The sequence below is a fragment of the Vicugna pacos genome, chromosome 28 (assembly GCF_048564905.1).
Source record: "Vicugna pacos chromosome 28, VicPac4, whole genome shotgun sequence".
NCBI classification, from domain to species: Eukaryota; Metazoa; Chordata; class Mammalia; order Artiodactyla; family Camelidae; genus Vicugna; species Vicugna pacos.
In genome coordinates this window covers 226,456-245,934 of record NC_133014.1, presented here as the reverse complement: position 1 = coordinate 245,934, position 19,479 = coordinate 226,456, and the positions used below count along the sequence as shown (strand labels likewise).

At 55.4% G+C, this 19,479-nt stretch overlaps 2 protein-coding genes across 3 annotated transcripts in view; both read left to right on the top strand.

Annotated features, from left to right (window-relative positions):
* The window catches only part of LOC140690089 (uncharacterized), a 380,224-nt gene extending 378,640 nt beyond the window's left edge, over positions 1–1,584 (top strand). The window contains exon 4 of one of the 2 annotated variants that reach the window (XM_072951618.1): positions 933–1,584. In XM_072951618.1, the coding sequence (XP_072807719.1) occupies positions 933–1,310 (378 nt within the window). In that variant the 3' untranslated portion in view covers positions 1,311–1,584. Of the gene's footprint in view, positions 1–777 lie in introns of both variants that reach the window. The other variant, XM_072951619.1, reaches the window with a different exon arrangement.
* LOC116277736 (ankyrin repeat domain-containing protein 26-like) overlaps positions 1–19,479 on the top strand; it is a 533,747-nt gene that overhangs the window by 479,097 nt on the left and 35,171 nt on the right. Inside the window, 3 exon segments of the mRNA XM_072951590.1 lie at positions 15,655–15,769; positions 15,932–16,105; positions 19,004–19,110. Coding sequence (XP_072807691.1) covers positions 15,655–15,769; positions 15,932–16,105; positions 19,004–19,110 — 396 coding nt within the window.

The following is a 19,479-nucleotide window of genomic DNA, read 5'->3' as shown; positions in this document are numbered from 1 at the left end:
AGGGAGGAGGCACACGAGTGTGCTGGCCAGGAGTGTACAGGCCCGTGTTTGTGGAGGCCCGGGAGTGTACAGGCCCAGGAGTGTGCAGGCCCAGGTGTGTGCAGACTCCGGAGTGTGCAGAGACAGGGGTGTGCAGGTCCAGGAATGTACAGGCCTAGGGCTGTGCAGGCCCAGCAGTGTTCCGGCCCAGGAGTGTGCAAAATCAGGAGTAAACAGGCCCAAGTGTGTTCAGGCTCAAGATTGTGCCTGTGGAGTGTGCAGGCCCATGAGTGTGCAATCCAGGAGTGTGCAGGCCCAGTAGTGTGCAAGCCAGGGCCAGAGAAGGCCCATGCCAGGGAAGGCCCAGGAGTGTACAGATCCAGGAGTGTGCAGGCCCAGGAGTGTGCATGCCCAGGAGTGTCCAGAGGAGGGGTTTGAGGCCGTGGTGGGATGTCCTTCACAGGCATAAATAGCGTAAAGAGCATAAAACTACATGATAGTGATGGTCGGACAGCATGGGAATGCACTTAATGTTCCTGAAATGCACAATTTAAAAGGGAAAAAAATCTGTATTTTATTAAAGGAGGTGGAAAATTGAAAAATATAGGATTCCATAAATGATGTAAAACAAATAAACTAAACTAAAGAAAAACAAAACAAAAGCAAATTCAGGGGCAGGGAAGTCAACTTCGGGTAGGGGAGGGGATTTATGGTGGGATTTTGGAGAAGGTGTAGGAGGGTGCAGAGGGGCACAGCCCTAGTGGGTGATGATGCCTAAAATGGTTCTCCACTGCCCAGCGGCCCAGGTGCAGGTGCAGGAACTGCAGGCTTCTCAGGAGCAGCAAGATCAGCAGGAGCAGCAGGCTCTTCAGGAGTGGCAAGATCAGCAGGAGCTGCAGGCTCTTCAGGAGTGGCAAGATCAGCAGGAGCGGCAGGCTCTTCAGGAGCTGCAGGCTCTTCAGGATCGGCTAGATCAGCAGGAACGGCAGGTTCTTCAGGAGCGGCTAGATCAGCAGGAATGGCGGGCTCTTCAGGAGTGTCTAGATCAGCAGGAACGGCAGGCGCTTCAGGAGCGGCGGGCTCTTCAGGAATGGCAGGCTCTTCAGGAGCCGTGGGCTCTTCAGGAGCGGCTAGATCAGCAGGAACGGCGGGCTCTTCAGGAGCAGCTAGATCAGCAGGAATGGCAGGCTCTTCATATGCAGTTGGAGCAGCAGGATCTTCATGTTCAGCAGGAGCAGCTGGAGGGAGTTCGCGGTCTCCTGCTGGACCCTGGTGGTCCTGTTTTGGTTCTCTGGCGTCTTCCCCTGCCCCTGCCTGCTCTGGACCTGTAACTGTTGGACGTGGAGAGAGCTTTAAGTCTAGTGGTTGTGCTCAGGCACAACCTGGAAAAAGGTACCCACGTGGCTCCCTTTCCACGTGCCTTTTCAAGGACAGAAATCTTCCCAGAGCTTTGCAGACAGCTCCCACCGAGCAAGTGCCCACAGGCACTTGTTCTGTGACTGAATTCTTCCAGACAGGTGGTCTGAGGCCCGTCTTTGTTCTGGTCCCAACAGCAGACTTTGGGAATGCCTCCCTGTGTGGCCCAGCCCTCCGCCCTCCCTCACCTACACACCCGCACCGGCCCTGCCCTTCTCACCTTTGGGCTGTGCTTCGGGGGGCTCCTGGCCCTCTACCTGAATCCCCGGGTGGTGGGCCCGGTGCTCCAGGTCAGAGCCGGGGGTGCTGAGCTGCCCCTCAGCCCTGGGCAAGATCCTGGGGAGAGACCTGGGCGACGTCTGGGCAGGAGGCCGTGGTGGTGGGGAGCCCTTCATACCCAGACTCTTCCGGAGCCTGTGCTGGCCTTCCACAGTGTGGCACACCAGCCCCTCACTTGGGGAGCTGGCATGAGTGTCCTGGTTCCCCGGATCCTGCGGTGTCTGGCTGTGCAATGACAGTGACCGGCAGCCGGCCCGGCCCGGAGGTCTCAGAGCCCTGCCTGGCCAGGACCACTCCTGCTTCTGCCCCACTCGACCGTCTGCTGCCTGATCAGACTGGGACCTTGGTCATCTCAGTCACCCGGGAGGCAAGAGTCACACCCTAGGGCATGGGCGCCACCTCGGGCAGCAGGGCCCTGCCCCGGTTCTCCACATCCCAGCCAGCCCGCTTGGACCCAGGTTGGTGATGTGATCGGCCCCCCAGGCCTCTGACCCTTCCTCAGCCTGCTCTTGCTTGAGGCAGGACCCCCCCAACATGACTGCCCCACCGCCACCAGTCAGGAAGGGGCTGTGGGGCCACCCGGGTGGGGTCTGAGTGGTGGCCTGGCCTGGGCGGGCCTGCCCTGGGCCTCCCTGTGTTACCTTTCGGTCCCTCTGGCCAAAAGGCCAGAGGCGCCTGGGGTGAGACCCGACCCACTGTCGGCACTGTTGGCAAAGGCCGTTGCTGCGGGCTTTCCGGGGGCCGCGACCTCGGGATCTTGGGATGCAACAAAACATGTCTGAGCTGAGCTGAGTTCACCAGCCAAGTAGGTTGAGAAGTGTCCTTCTCTACACAGCGGGTGCCTGGTGACCTGGGTCCCAAGTTCTGTTGGGCTCTGTTGCCAGGGAAGTGAGGTCACTTCCTGGGGTCCCCTTCCCCAAGCTTCCTCCTTACACAAAGCTCCCCAAGGGCCTCTCTGGGCTGCTGATGGCTCACTTCCCACCCCATGCCATGTCCACCCAGTGACACCAACACGGCCCCTCCTATAGCCCTGGGGAGGCCTGGATGCAGCCAGGGTCACAGCTCTGATGACACAGCTGGCTTCAGACCCAGCTCCCCCGCCAGCAGTGCTGTCACCCTGGACAAGCCACCTGCTTCTCAGGGTCTCCCCAATCCCCCATCGGCGCAGTGGGGATCATTCTGGACCCGGCTTCCTAGGAAAGCCATCATGTCTCTAGAACCACAAACACCTACTGCACCTGTCACCTCTGCGGGCTGGCATCACAGGGAGCTCATGCACAGACTCAGCAAAGGAAGGGCCCCACAGAGGGCTGGTGTGCAGGCCAAGGAGTGTGCAGGCCCAGGACTGTGCAGACGAGGCATTGTGTGGGCCCAGGAGAGGGCAGGCCTAGGAGTGTGCAGGGACAGAAGTGTGCAGGCCCAGGAGTGTGCAGGGCCAGTAGTGTTCAGGCCCCGGAGAGTGCAGGAAAGTTGAGGGCCATCACAGGAGAGGGCAGGGCCAAATGGGGCAGGCCAAGGAGTGTGCAGGACAAGGAGTTTGTAGGCCGAGGAGTATGCGGTCACAGGAGTGAGCAGGCCCAGGTGTGTGCAGTCCTTGGAGTGTGCAGGCCCAGGAGAGGGCATGCCCTGGAATGTGCAGGCCCAGGAGTGTGTAGGTACAGGAGGGAGCAGGCCCAGGAGTTTGCAGACGAAGGAGTGTGTAGGGACAGATGCGAGCAGGCCCTGGAGTGTGCAGCGCCAGGAGTGTGCTGGTCCATGAGAGGGTCGGCCGAAGTGGGGGCTGGCCCGGGATAGGGCAGGGCCAGGGGTGTGTAGGTCAAGACTGTGCTTGCCCAGGATTATACAGTCCCAGGAGTGAGCATGTACAGGAGTGTGCAGGCCCAGGCGTGTACAGACTCCGGAGTGTGCAGAGACAGGAGTGTGCAGGCCCAGAATTGTACAGGCCTAGGGCTGTGCAGGCCCAGCAGTGTTCAGGCCCAGGAGTGTGCAAAATCAGGAGTATACAGGCCCAGGTGTGTTCAGGCTCAAGATTGTGCAAGTCCTGGAGTGTGCAGGCCCATGAGTGTGCAATCCAGGAGTGTGCAGGCCCAGTAGTGTGCACACACAGGAGGGAGGAGGCACACGATTGTGCTGGCCTGGAGTGTACAGGCCTGTGTGTGTGTGTAGGCCCAGGAGTGTACAGGCCCAGGTGTGTGCAGGCCCAGGGGTATGCAGGCCCAGGATTGTTTAGGCCCAGGAGTGTGCAAAGAGAAGAGTGTGCAAGCCCAGGTTGGTGCAGACCCAGAAGCGTGCAGGCCTAGGAGAGCGCAGGCCCTGGAGTGTGCAGGCCAGGAGTGTGCAGGTCCAGGAGAGGGCCGGCCGAATTGGGGGCATGCCCAGGATGGTACAGACCCTGGAGTGTGCAGACCCAGGAGTATGCATGCCCAGGGCTGTGAGGCCCAGCATTTTTCAGGCCCTGGAGTGTACAGAATCAGGTGTATACAGGCCAAGGTGTGTTAATGCCCAAGATTGTGCAGGTCCTGTTGTGTGCAGACCCATGAGTGTGCAGTTCGAGCAGTGTGCAGGCCCAGTAGTGTTCAGGCCCAGGAGTGTGCAACATCAGGAGTATACAGGTCCAGGTGTGTTCAGGCTCAAGATTGTGCATGTCCTGGAGTGCGCTGGCCCATGAGTGTGCAATCCAGGAGTGTGCAGGCCCAGTAGTGTGCAAGCCAGGGCCAGAGAAGGCCCATGCCAGGGAAGGCCCAGGAGTGTACAGATCCAGGAGTGTGCAGGCCCAGGAGTGTGCATGCCCAGGAGTGTCCAGAGGAGGGGTTTGAGGCCGTGGTGGGATGTCCTTCACAGGCATAAATAGCGTAAAGAGCATAAAACTACATGATAGTGATGGTCGGACAGCATGGGAATGCACTTAATGTTCCTGAAATGCACAATTTAAAAGGGAAAAAAATCTGTATTTTATTAAAGGAGGTGGAAAATTGAAAAATATAGGATGCCATAAATGATGTAAAACAAATAAACTAAACTAAAGAAAAACAAGACAAAAGCAAATTCAGGGGTAGGGAAGTCAACTTCGGGTAGGGGAGGGGATTTATGGTGGGATTTTGGAGAAGGTGTAGGAGGGTGCAGAGGGGCACAGCCCTAGTGGGTGATGATGCCTAAAATGGTTCTCCACTGCCCAGCGGCCCAGGTGCAGGTGCAGGAACTGCAGGCTTCTCAGGAGCAGCAAGATCAGCAGGAGCTGCAGGCTCTTCAGGAGTGGCAAGATCAGCAGGAGCGGCAGGCTCTTCAGGAGCTGCAGGCTCTTCAGGATCGGCTAGATCAGCAGGAACGGCAGGTTCTTCAGGAGCGGCTAGATCAGCAGGAATGGCGGGCTCTTCAGGAGTGTCTAGATCAGCAGGAACGGCAGGCGCTTCAGGAGCGGCGGGCTCTTCAGGAATGGCAGGCTCTTCAGGAGCCGTGGGCTCTTCAGGAGCGGCTAGATCAGCAGGAGAGGCAGGCTCTTCAGGAGAGGCAGGCTCTTCAGGGTCGGCTAGATCAGCAGGAACGGCAGGTTCTTCAGGAGCGGCTAGATCAGCAGGAATGGCGGGCTCTTCAGGAGCCGTGGGCTCTTCAGGAGCGGCTAGATCAGCAGGAACGGCGGGCTCTTCAGGAGCAGCTAGATCAGCAGGAATGGCAGGCTCTTCATATGCAGTTGGAGCAGCAGGATCTTCATGTTCAGCAGGAGCAGCTGGAGGGAGTTCGCGGTCTCCTGCTGGACCCTGGTGGTCCTGTTTTGGTTCTCTGGCGTCTTCCCCTGCCCCTGCCTGCTCTGGACCTGTAACTGTTGGACGTGGAGAGAGCTTTAAGTCTAGTGGTTGTGCTCAGGCACAACCTGGAAAAAGGTACCCACGTGGCTCCCTTTCCACGTGCCTTTTCAAGGACAGAAATCTTCCCAGAGCTTTGCAGACAGCTCCCACCGAGCAAGTGCCCACAGGCACTTGTTCTGTGACTGAATTCTTCCAGACAGGTGGTCTGAGGCCCGTCTTTGTTCTGGTCCCAACAGCAGACTTTGGGAATGCCTCCCTGTGTGGCCCAGCCCTCCGCCCTCCCTCACCTACACACCCGCACCGGCCCTGCCCTTCTCACCTTTGGGCTGTGCTTCGGGGGGCTCCTGGCCCTCTACCTGAATCCCCGGGTGGTGGGCCCGGTGCTCCAGGTCAGAGCCGGGGGTGCTGAGCTGCCCCTCAGCCCTGGGCAAGATCCTGGGGAGAGACCTGGGCGACGTCTGGGCAGGAGGCCGTGGTGGTGGGGAGCCCTTCATACCCAGACTCTTCCGGAGCCTGTGCTGGCCTTCCACAGTGTGGCACACCAGCCCCTCACTTGGGGAGCTGGCATGAGTGTCCTGGTTCCCCGGATCCTGCGGTGTCTGGCTGTGCAATGACAGTGACCGGCAGCCGGCCCGGCCCGGAGGTCTCAGAGCCCTGCCTGGCCAGGACCACTCCTGCTTCTGCCCCACTCGACCGTCTGCTGCCTGATCAGACTGGGACCTTGGTCATCTCAGTCACCCGGGAGGCAAGAGTCACACCCTAGGGCATGGGCGCCACCTCGGGCAGCAGGGCCCTGCCCCGGTTCTCCACATCCCAGCCAGCCCGCTTGGACCCAGGTTGGTGATGTGATCGGCCCCCCAGGCCTCTGACCCTTCCTCAGCCTGCTCTTGCTTGAGGCAGGACCCCCCCAACATGACTGCCCCACCGCCACCAGTCAGGAAGGGGCTGTGGGGCCACCCGGGTGGGGTCTGAGTGGTGGCCTGGCCTGGGCGGGCCTGCCCTGGGCCTCCCTGTGTTACCTTTCGGTCCCTCTGGCCAAAAGGCCAGAGGCGCCTGGGGTGAGACCCGACCCACTGTCGGCACTGTTGGCAAAGGCCGTTGCTGCGGGCTTTCTGGGGGCCGCGACCTCGGGATCTTGGGATGCAACAAAACATGTCTGAGCTGAGCTGAGTTCACCAGCCAAGTAGGTTGAGAAGTGTCCTTCTCTACACAGCGGGTGCCTGGTGACCTGGGTCCCAAGTTCTGTTGGGCTCTGTTGCCAGGGAAGTGAGGTCACTTCCTGGGGTCCCCTTCCCCAAGCTTCCTCCTTACACAAAGCTCCCCAAGGGCCTCTCTGGGCTGCTGATGGCTCACTTCCCACCCCATGCCATGTCCACCCAGTGACACCAACACGGCCCCTCCTATAGCCCTGGGGAGGCCTGGATGCAGCCAGGGTCACAGCTCTGATGACACAGCTGGCTTCAGACCCGGCTCCCCCGCCAGCAGTGCTGTCACCCTGGACAAGCCACCTGCTTCTCAGGGTCTCCCCAATCCCCCATCGGTGCAGTGGGGATCATTCTGGACCCGGCTTCCTAGGAAAGCCATCATGTCTCTAGAACCACAAACACCTACTGCACCTGTCACCTCTGCGGGCTGGCATCACAGGGAGCTCATGCACAGACTCAGCAAAGGAAGGGCCCCACAGAGGGCTGGTGTGCAGGCCAAGGAGTGTGCAGGCCCAGGACTGTGCAGACGAGGCATTGTGTGGGCCCAGGAGAGGGCAGGCCTAGGAGTGTGCAGGGACAGAATTGTGCAGGCCCAGGAGTGTGCAGGCCCAGGAGTGTGCAGACAGAGGAGTGTGCAGTACAAGGAGGGTGCAGGCCCAGGCCAAGGCAGGCCCATGATTTTGCAGGCCCTGGAGTGTACTGGCCGATGTGTGTGCAGGCCCTAGTGTTTGCAGGCCCAGGCCAGGGAAGGCCCAGGGAATGCAGGCCTGGGAGAGTGTCGGCACAGCAGTGTGCAGGTTAAGGAGGGAACAGGTGCGGGGGTGTACAGTCCCAGCAGTTTTCAGGGCCAGGAATGTGCCGACACTGGAGTGTGCAGAGACAGGAGTGTGCAGTCCCAGGATTGTGACAGTAAGAAAGACAGGCGCAGAAGTGTGACGGCATAGGTGGGAGCAGGCCCAGGAGTGTGCCGGCACCGGAGGGAGTACGCTCAGTAGTGTGCAGGCCAAGGAGTGTGCAGAACGGAGTGTGCAGAGACAGGAGAGTGCAGGCCCAGTATTTTACAAGCCCAGGGCTAGCATTCAAATCCGTGTGCATCCCCAGGAGTGTGCCGGCACAGATGGGAACAAGTCTAGCTGCGCACAGGCATAGGTGTTAACAGGCCCAGGAGTGTACAAGCACAGGTTCATGCAGGCCGCTGTTTGCGCAGGTCCAGGAGTGTGTAGGCCCATGTGTCTGCTGTCCCAGGAGTGTGCAGGCCCAAGATTGTGCAGGGCTAGTAGTGTTGAGGCCCAGGAGTGTGCAGGAGCAGGAGATTTCAGGCCCAGGAGTATGTAGTCACAGGAGGGAGCAGGTAAAGGATTTGCAGTCCCAGGAGTGTACCGGCCCAGGTTCGTGCAGGCCCTGGTTTGCACAAGTCCAGGAGCGTGCAGGCTCAGGTGTGTGCAGGCCCAAGTGTGTTCAGGGCCAGTAGTGTCAGGCCCAGGGGTGTGCAGGACAGGTGAAAGCCTTCGTAGGAGAGGGCAGCGCCAAATGTGGCTGGCCCAGGAGTGTGCAGACAGAGGAGTGTGCAGGCCCAGGAGGGTGCATTCCCAGGAGTGTTCAGGCCCATTAGTGTGCAAGCCCAGGGCAGGGCAGGCCGAGGGCTGTACAGGTCCAGGGGTGTGCAGGCCCCGGCGTGTGCAGGCCAAAGAGAGTGCAGGCCCAGGAGAGGGCATGCCCAGGAGCGTGCAGGCCCAGGAGTGTGCAGACGAGGGATTGTGCGGGCCCAGGCGAAGGCAGGCCCAAGGGTGTGCAGACACAGGAGTCAGTAGGCCCTGGAATGTGCAGGTCCAGGAGTTTGCAGGCCCAGGACTGTGCAGATAGAGGAGTGTGCAGGCCCAGTAGATTGTAGGCCCAGACCTGGCAGGCCCAGTTATGTACAGGCTCAGGGCTGTGCAGGCCCAGAAGTGTGCAGACAGAGAAGGGTGCAGGCCCAGGCCAGGGCAAGTCCAGGAGTGTACAGACACCGGAGTGTGCAGAGACAGGAGTGTGCAGGCACAGGAGTTTACAGGCCCAGGGCTGAGCAGGCCCAGGTGTGTGCAGACAGAGGAGGGTGCAGGCCCAGGCCAGGGCAGGCCCAGGAGTCTACAGGCCCAGGTTCGTGCCGGCCCAGGAGAGGGCAGGCCCAGGAGTGATGAGGCCCAGGTTCGTGCAGGCCCAGGTGTGTTCCGGCCCTGGAGTGTGCAGGCCCAGAAGTGTGCAGACACAAGATGGAACAGGCCCAGGAGTGTGCAGGCCAAGGAGTGTGCAGACCCAGGACTGTGCAGTGCCAGGTGTGTGCAGGCTCTGGGATGCGCAGACCCATGAGTGTGCAGAACCAGGGGTATGCAGGCCCAGGAGTGTGCAGACAGAATAGTGTGCAGGCCCAGGAGCGTGCAGGCCCAGGAGTGTACAGGCCCAGGAGTATACAGACCGAGGAGTGTGCCGACCCCGGAGTGTGCCGAGACAGGAGTGTGCAGGCTCAGGAGTATACAGGCCAAGTGCTGTGCAGGCCCAGCAGTGTGCAGGCCCAGGAGTGTGCCATCCCTGTAGTGTGCAGAACCAGGTGAGGGCAGGCCCCAGAGTGTGCAGGCCTAGGTGTGTGCAGGACAGGTGAGGGCCGTCACAGGAGAGTGTAATGCCAAATGCAGCATGCCCAGGAATGTGCAGGACCAGGAGTTTGCAGGCCCAGGTATATGCAGTCACAGGAGTGAGCAGATACAGGAGTGTGCAGGCCCAGGAGGGTGCATTCCCAGGAGTTCAGGCCCATTAGTGTGCAGGCCCAGGCCAGGGCAGGCCCAGGAGTGTACAAGTCCAGGAGTGTGCAGGACCAGGAGTTTGTAGACCCAGGAGTATGTACTAACACGAGGGAGCAGGTACAGGGGTGTGCAGGCCCAAGAGTATACAGGCCCAGGTTCATGCAGGCCCAGGTGTTCGCAGGTCCAGGAGTGTGCAAGCCCAGTGTGTGCAGTCCCAGTAGCGTGTAGGCCCAGTTGTGTGCAGGCCCAAGAGGGTGCAGACCCAGTAGTGTGCTGACACAATACAGAACAGGCCAAGGAGTCTGCAGCTAAAGAGTGTGCAGACCCAGGACTGTACAGGCCCAGGAATGTGCAGACACGGGAGGGAGCAGGCAGACGAGTGTACTGGCACAGGAGTGTTCAGCCCAGGTGTGTGCAGGCTCTGGGTTGTGCAGACCCAGGTGTGTGCAGGCCCAGGAGTGTGCTGGCCCAGGATGGTGCAGTCCCAGGAGTGTGCAGGCCCATTAGTGTACAGGCCCAGGCCAGGGCTGGCCCAGGAGTGTACAGGCCCAGGAGCGTGCAGGCCCAGGTGTGTCAGGCACAGGAGTGTGCAGGCGCACAAGTGTGCAGTCCCAGAAGCATGACGGCCCAGGAGGGAGCAGGCCCAGGAGTGTGCAGATCCAGGAGTGTGCAGGTCTAGGATAGGGCAGGCTCAGGAGTGTGCAGATACAGGAGGGATCAGGCACAGGAGTGTGCAGGCCCAGGGGTGTGCCGGCACAGGAGAGGGCAGGAGCAAGAGTGCGTAGGCCCAGGAGTGTAGAGGCATAGGTTTGTGCAGGCCCAGGATTGTGTAGGTCCAGGAGTGTGAAGGTGCAGAATTGTTCAGTCCCAGGAGTGTGCCGACACAGGTGGGAACAGCCTTGGAGTGTGCAGGCATAGGTGGTAGCAGGCCCAGGATTGTGCAGGTACAGGAGGGAGCAGGCCCAGAAGTGTGAAGGCCGAGGAGAGTGCAGGCCCAGGAGTGTGCAGACTCCGGAGTGTGCAGGCCCAGGATTGTACAGGCCGAGGGCTTTGCAGGCCCAGGAGTGTGCAAAATCAGGAGTATATAGGCCCAAATGTGTTCAGGCTCAAGATTGTGCATGTCCTGGAGTGTTCAGGCCCATGAGTGTGCAATCCAGGAGTGTGCGGCCCCAGTATTGTGCAAGCCCAGGCCAGAGAAGGCCCAGGCCAGGGAAAGCCCAGGAGTGTACAGATCCAGGAGTGTGCAGGCCCAGGAGTGTGCAGGACTAGGAGATTGCAGGCCCAGGAGTATGTAGTCACAGGAGAGAGCAGGTAAATGAGTGTGCAGGAACAGGAGTGTGCAGGCCCCGGAGTGTACAGGCCCAGGTTCGTGAAGGCCCAGGTTTGCGCAGATCCAGGAGTGTGCAGGCCCAGGTGTGTGAAGTCCCAGGAGTGTGCAGGCCCAGGAAAGGGCAGGCCCTGGAGTGTGTAGGAACAGGAGGGATCAGGCCCAGGAACTTACAGGCCAAGGAGAGTGTAGGGACAGATGTGAGCAGGCCCTGGAGTGTGCAGCCCCAGGAGTGTGCAGGTCCATGAGAGGGTCGGCCCAAGTTTGGGCTGGCCCGGGATAGGGCAGGGCCAGGGGTGTGTAGGCCCAAGACTGTGCTTGCCCAGGAGTATGCAGTCACAGGAGTGAGCATGTACAGGAGTGTGCAGGCCCAGGTGTGTACAGGCCCAGGACTGTGGAGGCTCAAGATTGTGCAGGTCCAGGAGTGTGCAGGCCCATGAGTGTGCAGTTCCAGGGGTGTGCAGGCCTAGTAGAGGGCAGGCCCAGGAGTCAAGAGGCCCAGGTTCGTGCAGGCCCAGGTGTGTTCAGGCCCTGGAGTGTGCAGGCCCAGAAGTGTGCAGACACAAGGCGGAACAGGCCCAGGAGTGTGCAGGCCAAGGAGTGTGCAGACATGGGGGGGAGCAGGCACACGAGTGTACTGGCCCATGAGTGTAGAGGCCCAGGTGTGTGCAGGCTCTGGGATGCGCAGGCGCAAGAGTTTGCAGATCCAGGAGTATGCAGGCCCAGGAGCGTGCAGACCCAAGAGTGTACAGGACTGGGTGTATACAGACCGAGGAGTGTGCAGACCCCGGAGTGTGCCGAGACAGGAGTGTGCAGGCCCAGGATTGTACAGGCCCATGTTCGTGCAGGCCCAGTAGTGTGCAGACACCGGAGTGTGCAGAGACAGGAGTGTGCAGGCCCAGGAGTATACAGGCCAAGTGCTGTGCAGGCCCAGCAGTGTGCAGGCCCAGTAGTGTGCAATCCCAGTAGTGTGCAGAACCAGGTGAGGGCAGGCCCCATGGTGTGCAGGCCTAGGAGAGGGCAGGCCCAAGGGTGTTCAGGCACAGGAATGGGGAGTCCCAGGGCCGTGCACGCCATACAGAGGGCAGGCCCAAGAATGTGCATGCCCAGGAGTGTGCAGGCACAGGAGGGAGGAGGTACACGAGTGTGCAGGCCTAGGAGTGTGCAGGATAGGTGAGGGCCGTCACAGGGGAGGGCAGGGCCAAATGGGGCAGGCCCAGGAGTGTGCAGGACGAAGAGCTTGCAGGCCCAGAGGTATGCAGTCACAGCATTAAGCAGGTACAGGTGAGTGCAGTCCCAGGAGTGTACCGGCCCAGGTTCGTGCAGGCCCAGGTGTGCGCATGTCCAGGAGCGTGCAGGCCCAGGAGTTTGCAGTCGAGGGATTGTGCGGACCCAGGCGTAGGCAGGCCCAAGAGTGTGCAGACATAGGAGTCAGCAGGCCTTGGAGTGTGCAGGCTAGGGCTGTGCAGGCCCAGGATGTGCAGACAGAGGAGTGTGCAGGCCCAGTAAGTTGTAGGCCCAGGCCAGGGCAGGTATGTACAGGCTCAGGGCTGTGCAGGCCCAGAAGTGTGCAGACAGAGGAGGGTGCAGGCCCAGGCCAGGGCAAGCCCAGGAGTGTACAGACACCAGAGTGTGCAGAGACAGGAGTGTGCAGGCACAGGAGTGTACAGGCCCAGGGCTGAGCAGGCCCAGGTGTGTGCAGACAGAGGAGGGTGCAGGCCCAGGCCAGGGCAGGCCCAGGAGTCTACAGGCCCAGGTTCGTGCCGGCCCAGGAGAGGGCAGGCCCAGGAGTGAAGAGGCCCAGGTTCGTGCAGGCCCAGGTGTGTTCAGGCCCTGGAGTGTGCAGGCCCAGAGGTGTGCAGACACAAGATGGAACAGGCCCAGGAGTGTGCAGGCCAAGGAGTGTGCAGACCCAGGACTGTGCAGTCCCAGGAGTGTGCAGACTTGGGGGGGAGCAAGCACACGAGTGTACTGGCCCATGAGTGTAGAGGCCCAGGTGTGTGCAGGCTCTGGGATGCGCAGGCCCAGGAGTGTGCAGATCCAGGGGTATGCAGGCCCAGGAGTGTGCAGACAGAGGAGTGTGCAGGCCCAGGAGCGTGCAGACCCAGGAGTGTACAGGACCGGGAGTATACAGACCGAGGAGTGTGCAAACCCCGGAGTGTGCCGAGACAGGAGTGTGCAGGCCCAGGATTGTACAGGCCCATGTTCGTGCAGTCCCAGGAGTGTGCAGACACCAGAGTGTGCAGAGACACGGGTGTGCAGGCCCAGGATTATACAGGCCAAGTGCTGTGCAGGCCCAGCAGTGTGCAGGCCCAGCAGTTTGCAGGCCCAGGGGTGTGCAATCCCAGTAGTGTGCAGAACCAGGTGAGGGCAGGCCCCAGAGTGTGCAGGCCTAGGGGATGTCAGGCCCAAGGGTGTTCAGGCACAGGAATGAGGAGTCCCAGGACCGTGCACGCCATACAGAGGGCAGGGCCAAGAGTGTGCATGCCCAGGAGTGTGCAGGCACAGGAGGGAAGAGGTACATGAGTGTACAGGCCTAAGATTGTGCAGGACAGGTGAGTGCAGACAGAGGAGTGTGCAGGAAAAGGAGGATGCAGGCCTAGGCCAGGGCAGGCCCAGAATTGTACAGGCCCATGTGTGTGCAGGCCCTGGAGTTTGCAGGCCCAGGAGTATGCAGTCACAGGAGTGAGCAGAGACAGGAGTGTGCAGGCCCAGGAGTGTACATGCCCAGGGCTGTGCAGGCGAAGCAGCGTGCCGCCTCAGGAGTGTGGCGGCTAGGTGGGAACAGGCCTAGGGTTGTGCAGGCATACGTGGGAGCAGGCCCAGGATTCTACAAGCCCAAGTTCATGCAGGCCCAGGTGTGCGCAGGTCCAGGAGTGTGTAGGACCAGGTGTGTGCTGTCCCTGGAGTGTGCAGGCCCATGTGTGTGCAGGCCCTGCAGTTTATAGACACCGGAGTGTGCAGAGACAGGGGTGTGCATGCCACGAGAGTACAGGCCCAGGAGTGTGCAGACTCAGGAGTGTGCAGACACCGGAGTGTGCAGATACAGGGGTGTTCAAGCCTAGGACTGTGCAGCCACAGGAGGGAGCAGGCTGAGGAGTATGCAGGACCAGGAGTGTCAGCCACTTAGGAACTCTGCCGCCCCCTGCAGTTTTGATCCTGCCAGGGCTGGAAGCCGTAATTAGCCAGCTGAGGGAGGAAGGAAGGAGGTGGCCAGGAAGAAGAGGTATGCCCTGCCTTCCGCCCCTCCTGCAAGTGGTCAGCCTGCAGCCTGGCCTCGCTGAGTAACTAACGTGGTGTTTTCATAGTCACATCGTTAAAAAGTTCTGAAGTGTTATACCATGCTCTCACATAAATCTCAAATTGATTCAAGTTTTAATTGGTGGAAATAAAAGCAAAAGATAAAATAAAGTGAGGAAAGCGTGTAAACATCAGGCTGAGCCACAGAGCAGTGTCAGCAGACGTGCAGAAACACGTTTCCATTTCATCTGTAGAGCGTGTGTTGGTTTCTCAAGTTTGTACTTAATGAGACGTATTGCCACAAGCTCTGAAACCATGAAAACAGCTTTTTGCTGTTTGCATGTGCTAAATTCCCTGGAAACTGGCTGGGGCCCAGAGGGATGGGGAAAGGAATGAACTGAGGGATGAGATTTAGAGATTTTTGGTGGGGAGCTCTCTGGGGGACTAGGCCTTCAGCATCCTGTGGTTCCACCCCACTCTAACCACAGTTGCACACTGGGCACACTGGCCTCCTGGCCTCTGTGCACACTCACAGGGACACTGGCTCTGGAGGGACAGTTGAGGGACAGTTGAGGGTCAGTGCTGTTGCTAGGCTATGACTGTCCCGGACCAGACATTCCGAGCCATTGAGCTTTGCAGCCAAGGTGTGGCAGCGAGACCTCTGTGGCTCTTCTGCAGCGCCAGCACTGAGATTGGGAGGTGGCAAGCGACCAGGAGGGAAGTGAGCGGTGTCGGAAGGCAATAAGCCAGATGAAGAAGAGACTCGCTAATTTCGTGAGCTGGGTGGACTTCAGCATCCATCAGAGAGAGCGCAGGAATCGTGAGAAGCCTGTGCCTGGGTATCATGTCCATAAGTGTGAGCTAAAGGAGTTCCACAAATCCGCATATTTAGGTGACAGGTGTACAGTGGAGGAGTTGCTGACATATAAGAGAAATGTCGTAGACAGCAGAGACAGGAAGAACAGGTAACAGCGGCGGGGCGGGCCTGGGAGGAGCTGCCAACTATGGTTGTTAAGACATGAATTTTAAATTGCCTTCCCACGTGAGAGATGTTGAAGTGTGAGACTATGAGCATGTTAGAATCACTGAAGTACAGCGTTCTCTCTCCTCCTTGCAGCAGCAAAATAGATACACTATCATTTTACTTCATTGAAATGTTGTCTTTGTAAAATAGTAACGGCAACAATTATAATATTACCAACGATTATTGAGCTATTATTTTGTGCAAGGAACTGCCAGACATTTTGCATAGCTTTTCATTTAAGCATCACAGTGGGGTCCTGTAAGATAACTACTACTTCACACCCATTTTGTTGATGAGTAAATTGAGGCACAGACAGGCTAAGTGAGAGCTAATAAGGACAGTGTTAAAGTAGAAGCCAGACCCAAGTTGAGCTGAATCTCAACGGCATGCCCTTTCTATTCAAACAGGTAGTTCTTCCATTAATGTGGTGAGTAATAAGAGCTAATAATATTATTCTTTCCCCATAGAAAGAAGTAAGATAAGACTAAATGTTAGTTTTAAAGGGGTAGGAATAGCATGCTGTTGAATGTTTACAGTTACGTGGGTAATTGTATCTTTGAACTAGTATGCTCCAATTTCCTAAAAAGTCTTCTCATGTTTGCAGGACTGCCCTACACTTAGCCTGCACCACCGGCCAGTCAGCAGTGGTGGCTCTCCTTACAGAGTGGCATTGTAATCTGAATGCTCGTGACAAGGAAAGCAAGACAGCTCTCATCAAGGTGTGTAGCAGCCAGCCATGTCCACGTGAGATTGATTTGATTTAATTCCTTAGAATAAAAGTGAATTTATCTGTTTTAAATATAAGAAACTGCTGGAACTTGAGGAATGTTAACTTGGAATGCCTAGCACTTACAGTCTGTTTCTTGGTGTGATACCAACAGGCTGTACAATGCCGGAAAGTAGCATGTGTCACTATCCTGCTGAAACGGGGTGCTGACCCAAATCTTGCGGACGACCATCAAAACACTGCTCTGCATTACGCCGTCTTGGCTGGAAATACATCAATTGCAGCAGAGCTGCTCCGCTATGATGCAAATACTGAGGCGATAAACAAGGTGTAGCTTGACTGACTTTATTTACAAGATATTTGAAATACAGGGTCTTTTCTAGCTACAGGTGTTTTATTTATAGTAATATGTATACTGAATACAATACATCAGGCCCTGTTATCATGGAAACAACTCCAAAGCCAAGGCCAGAGGCTAGAGGTAGTGCCCACAGAAAGGGCAGAGCTCTGTCTCCCAGCCACACTTGTACCCCAGAAGGAACAACTTCCCATTAGGAACTACCTGGGAGTGGGTGGTAGGCTCAGAGCCTGCAGAAGATGAAGGCTTGCGGGGAGTGAAGTGATGGCAAGGGCGGGCTGCCTGCCTGGGGATGGGTGGGAGGAGGAAGGAACCCAGTACCCAGCAGGGGGAGCTGGGTGACTGCAGCTGGGCAGGGGAGGCAGCAAGCCACAGGCCCTGAGCACCCCAGGATCCCAGGTTCTAGAACCTGGGCAAGTGAGGTCAGGTCATGTTTGACAGCCAGCAGGGGCATTCTTTTGTGCTGGTGGCCACATGGCCCTCCACGTACACCTTCACCTTGGGGTCTTCCATGCTCAACCTGGTGTAGCTCCCCTGCGGGGCTGAGGCTGTAGGTGGGGAGCAAGTGATGGTGAAACTGGTCCGCCTGCTTTTTCTCCTGGCTCTCCCCTGAAGATTTTGATTGTATAAATGTACTCAGGTCTAGACACAGGTATTTAGAAATGCTTCCCTGAGATTCTGATACAACCCTTGGTTAAGGACTGTTGAATGGATTCGTGTAATACATGTAAATTCACAGATCTCAAAAGTAAGACATCTCTGGAAGAGCAGGGGTTTGATATATGCTGCTTCTTTCAGTGCTCTCCTTTCCAGCCGTGTTAGCCTGACTTTTATCCGTCTCTTCCTGGCAATATTACCGGCAGCATCTATTGCCTTGAAGAATGGCTCCTTTTCCCTTCTAACCACTGATCATTCAGTGGCACTCAGACAGTCTTAGAAACTTGCTTGTGGTGAGTGATTCAATAAGTAGAGTCGGACCCTTTAAAGATTTTGCACCTTTTGTTCCCATCCAGGTCATTAGGTCAACAGGGTTTTTCTGATTGCAGTAATAGGAAATCATGAGCCTTCTTTTGGTTAAAGCTGTGCGACGGACTCTTGCAATCTATCTGTTAGATTCACTGAGCCCTAGCATAATCAAGATGACAGTTTTTTTTAAATTAAAATCTAATGATTTACAGTGTTGAGATAGTTTCTGGTGTACAGCAAAGTGATTCAGTTATATGTATATATACATATATATATGTGTGTATATATATTCTTATTCAGTTATATGTACATTCTTATATAGATAGATAGATACACACACACACACACACACACACATATTCTTTTCCATTATGGTTTATTACAGGATATTGAGTATAGTTCCCTGTAGTATATACAGTAGGACCTTGTTGTTCATCTATTTTATATGTAGTAATTTGTATCTGCTAGTCCAAAACTGCTAATTTATTCCTCTCCCACCCCCTTCCCCCTTTGGTAACCATCAGTTTGTTTTGTATGTCTGTGAGTCTATTTCTGTTTTGTAAATAAGTTCATTTGTATCTTATTTTAGAATCCACATATTAAGTGATATCCTATGGGATTTCTCTTTCACTTTCAGACTTACCTCACTCAGTATGATAATCTCTAGGTCCTTCCATGTTGCTGCAAATGGCATTATTTCATTCTTTTTATTGGAAATGTTCTAATAATTTAGTTTCGGCCATCTCATGACCTAATTATCCATTTGATTGACAATCAGGGAGAATTCGATACAGATAGATTGTAGTTTTAGTAGGCATTGGAAAAATTCTTGATGTGGGTATTATGAGTCTTAATCACAATTTTTATTACATGTTGGGGCCCAGTGTTTTTGTGCATAAGACATATGATTCTAAAGAAGGGCAAGGTTTTACATACAAATACTTGATTTATACCCAACTGTTTGGAAACACAGCAAACATAAAAACACAAGTGGGCTATAGACCAAACATGCCTGGATATGTTCAGTTTGTCTCCACACACTGAGTCAACATTTAAAATTTAGGAGACTTGTGCAGAAGTCTACACTTCAGAACTTCTCCTAAAGAATCAAATCTGGTCCCCCTTGAGCCCAGGCCTATGTGGTCTGCCCTGCAGAGATGGCCCCTTCTCGGCGGGGCGTGTGTCCTCCGGTGTGCTGTCCTCACTTGTGACCTTCACTTACTCGGGCCGCCTATGTTGCCTCTGTAAGCATTTGAATTTCCAATTCCTGTTGTATATTTTGATAAATATTTCAAGATTTTAAAGACAGTCTATATTAATTTATAGTCTACTTCGTATTTTATAATAATCCCTTAAGAGTGGGATGGAATTTTTCAAATTAGAATTTATAAGTTGGTTTAAGAAAAACTTTTTCTTTACATGCAAATAATCATGTTCCCACTGGAAAGTCTGCAAGCTTTATGAGATTAGTCGTAGTTGTAATTGGATAGGTTATGCATGTTGCAGACAGTATGGCATCTTTCTCCTCAGCATGGTTCCTTAGAAGTGTAGTTGATTCAGTAGCTAAATGGTTCTCTCTGGAGCAGTGTTTAGAGTGTCAGGAGTAGTAGTTGAGCAGTAAGGTAACTAGAGAATGCCTGACACACGCTGCAATCGAAGTGAAGATTCTTGGAACCAGCAAATGTCTGAAGTGAGTTTCAGAGAATGACTTCACAGGGAAACTTTGGAAGAGGTCAAGGAGGAACCTTTTAAAGAGAAGGAGCACAGAGGGGCGAGGAGGAAGGGGCTAGTTTTTATTTACTTTATAGTGTATGTTTAAGTTCAGAGACTTAAGTTTTTAAATTCAGTTTTGAAATTTGTATGTAATTTTGTACATTGTCAACTGTTTTTACTATTTTACAGTATAACTTGACACCATTCTTACTTGCCGTCAGGAAGAACAAAGAAGAAATGGTCAAATTTTTGATAGAGAATGGGGCAAATGTACATGCAGTCGACAAGCTGCAAAGGTAAAATAGTTTGTGTTCTCTCTCTCTCTCTTTTTTTTTTAATCTTAATGTTGTTCTAGAGTAGTAACAGCCAATCAGGAAGATTAACCTAATAAGAAGAGGATTAACTTAGAATCAACACATCATCAGTTAGGTAGAAAAGCAATTATTCTGCCTGGTGTCACAAAGAGCAGTATGCAGCAGGATTCATCTTCCTTTATGATAGTGACTGATGTCATTTGCAACCTGATTGTTTTGGTCATATAATCTTACAATAGTTCAGGGATTTCATTTTAGTTTTATTAGTATGGACTCTAATTTTAATTTACCTTATGAGACAGTGTTGAATTTCTTCATTCTTTATAATTTGTTTTAACCTCTTCCTGGTAG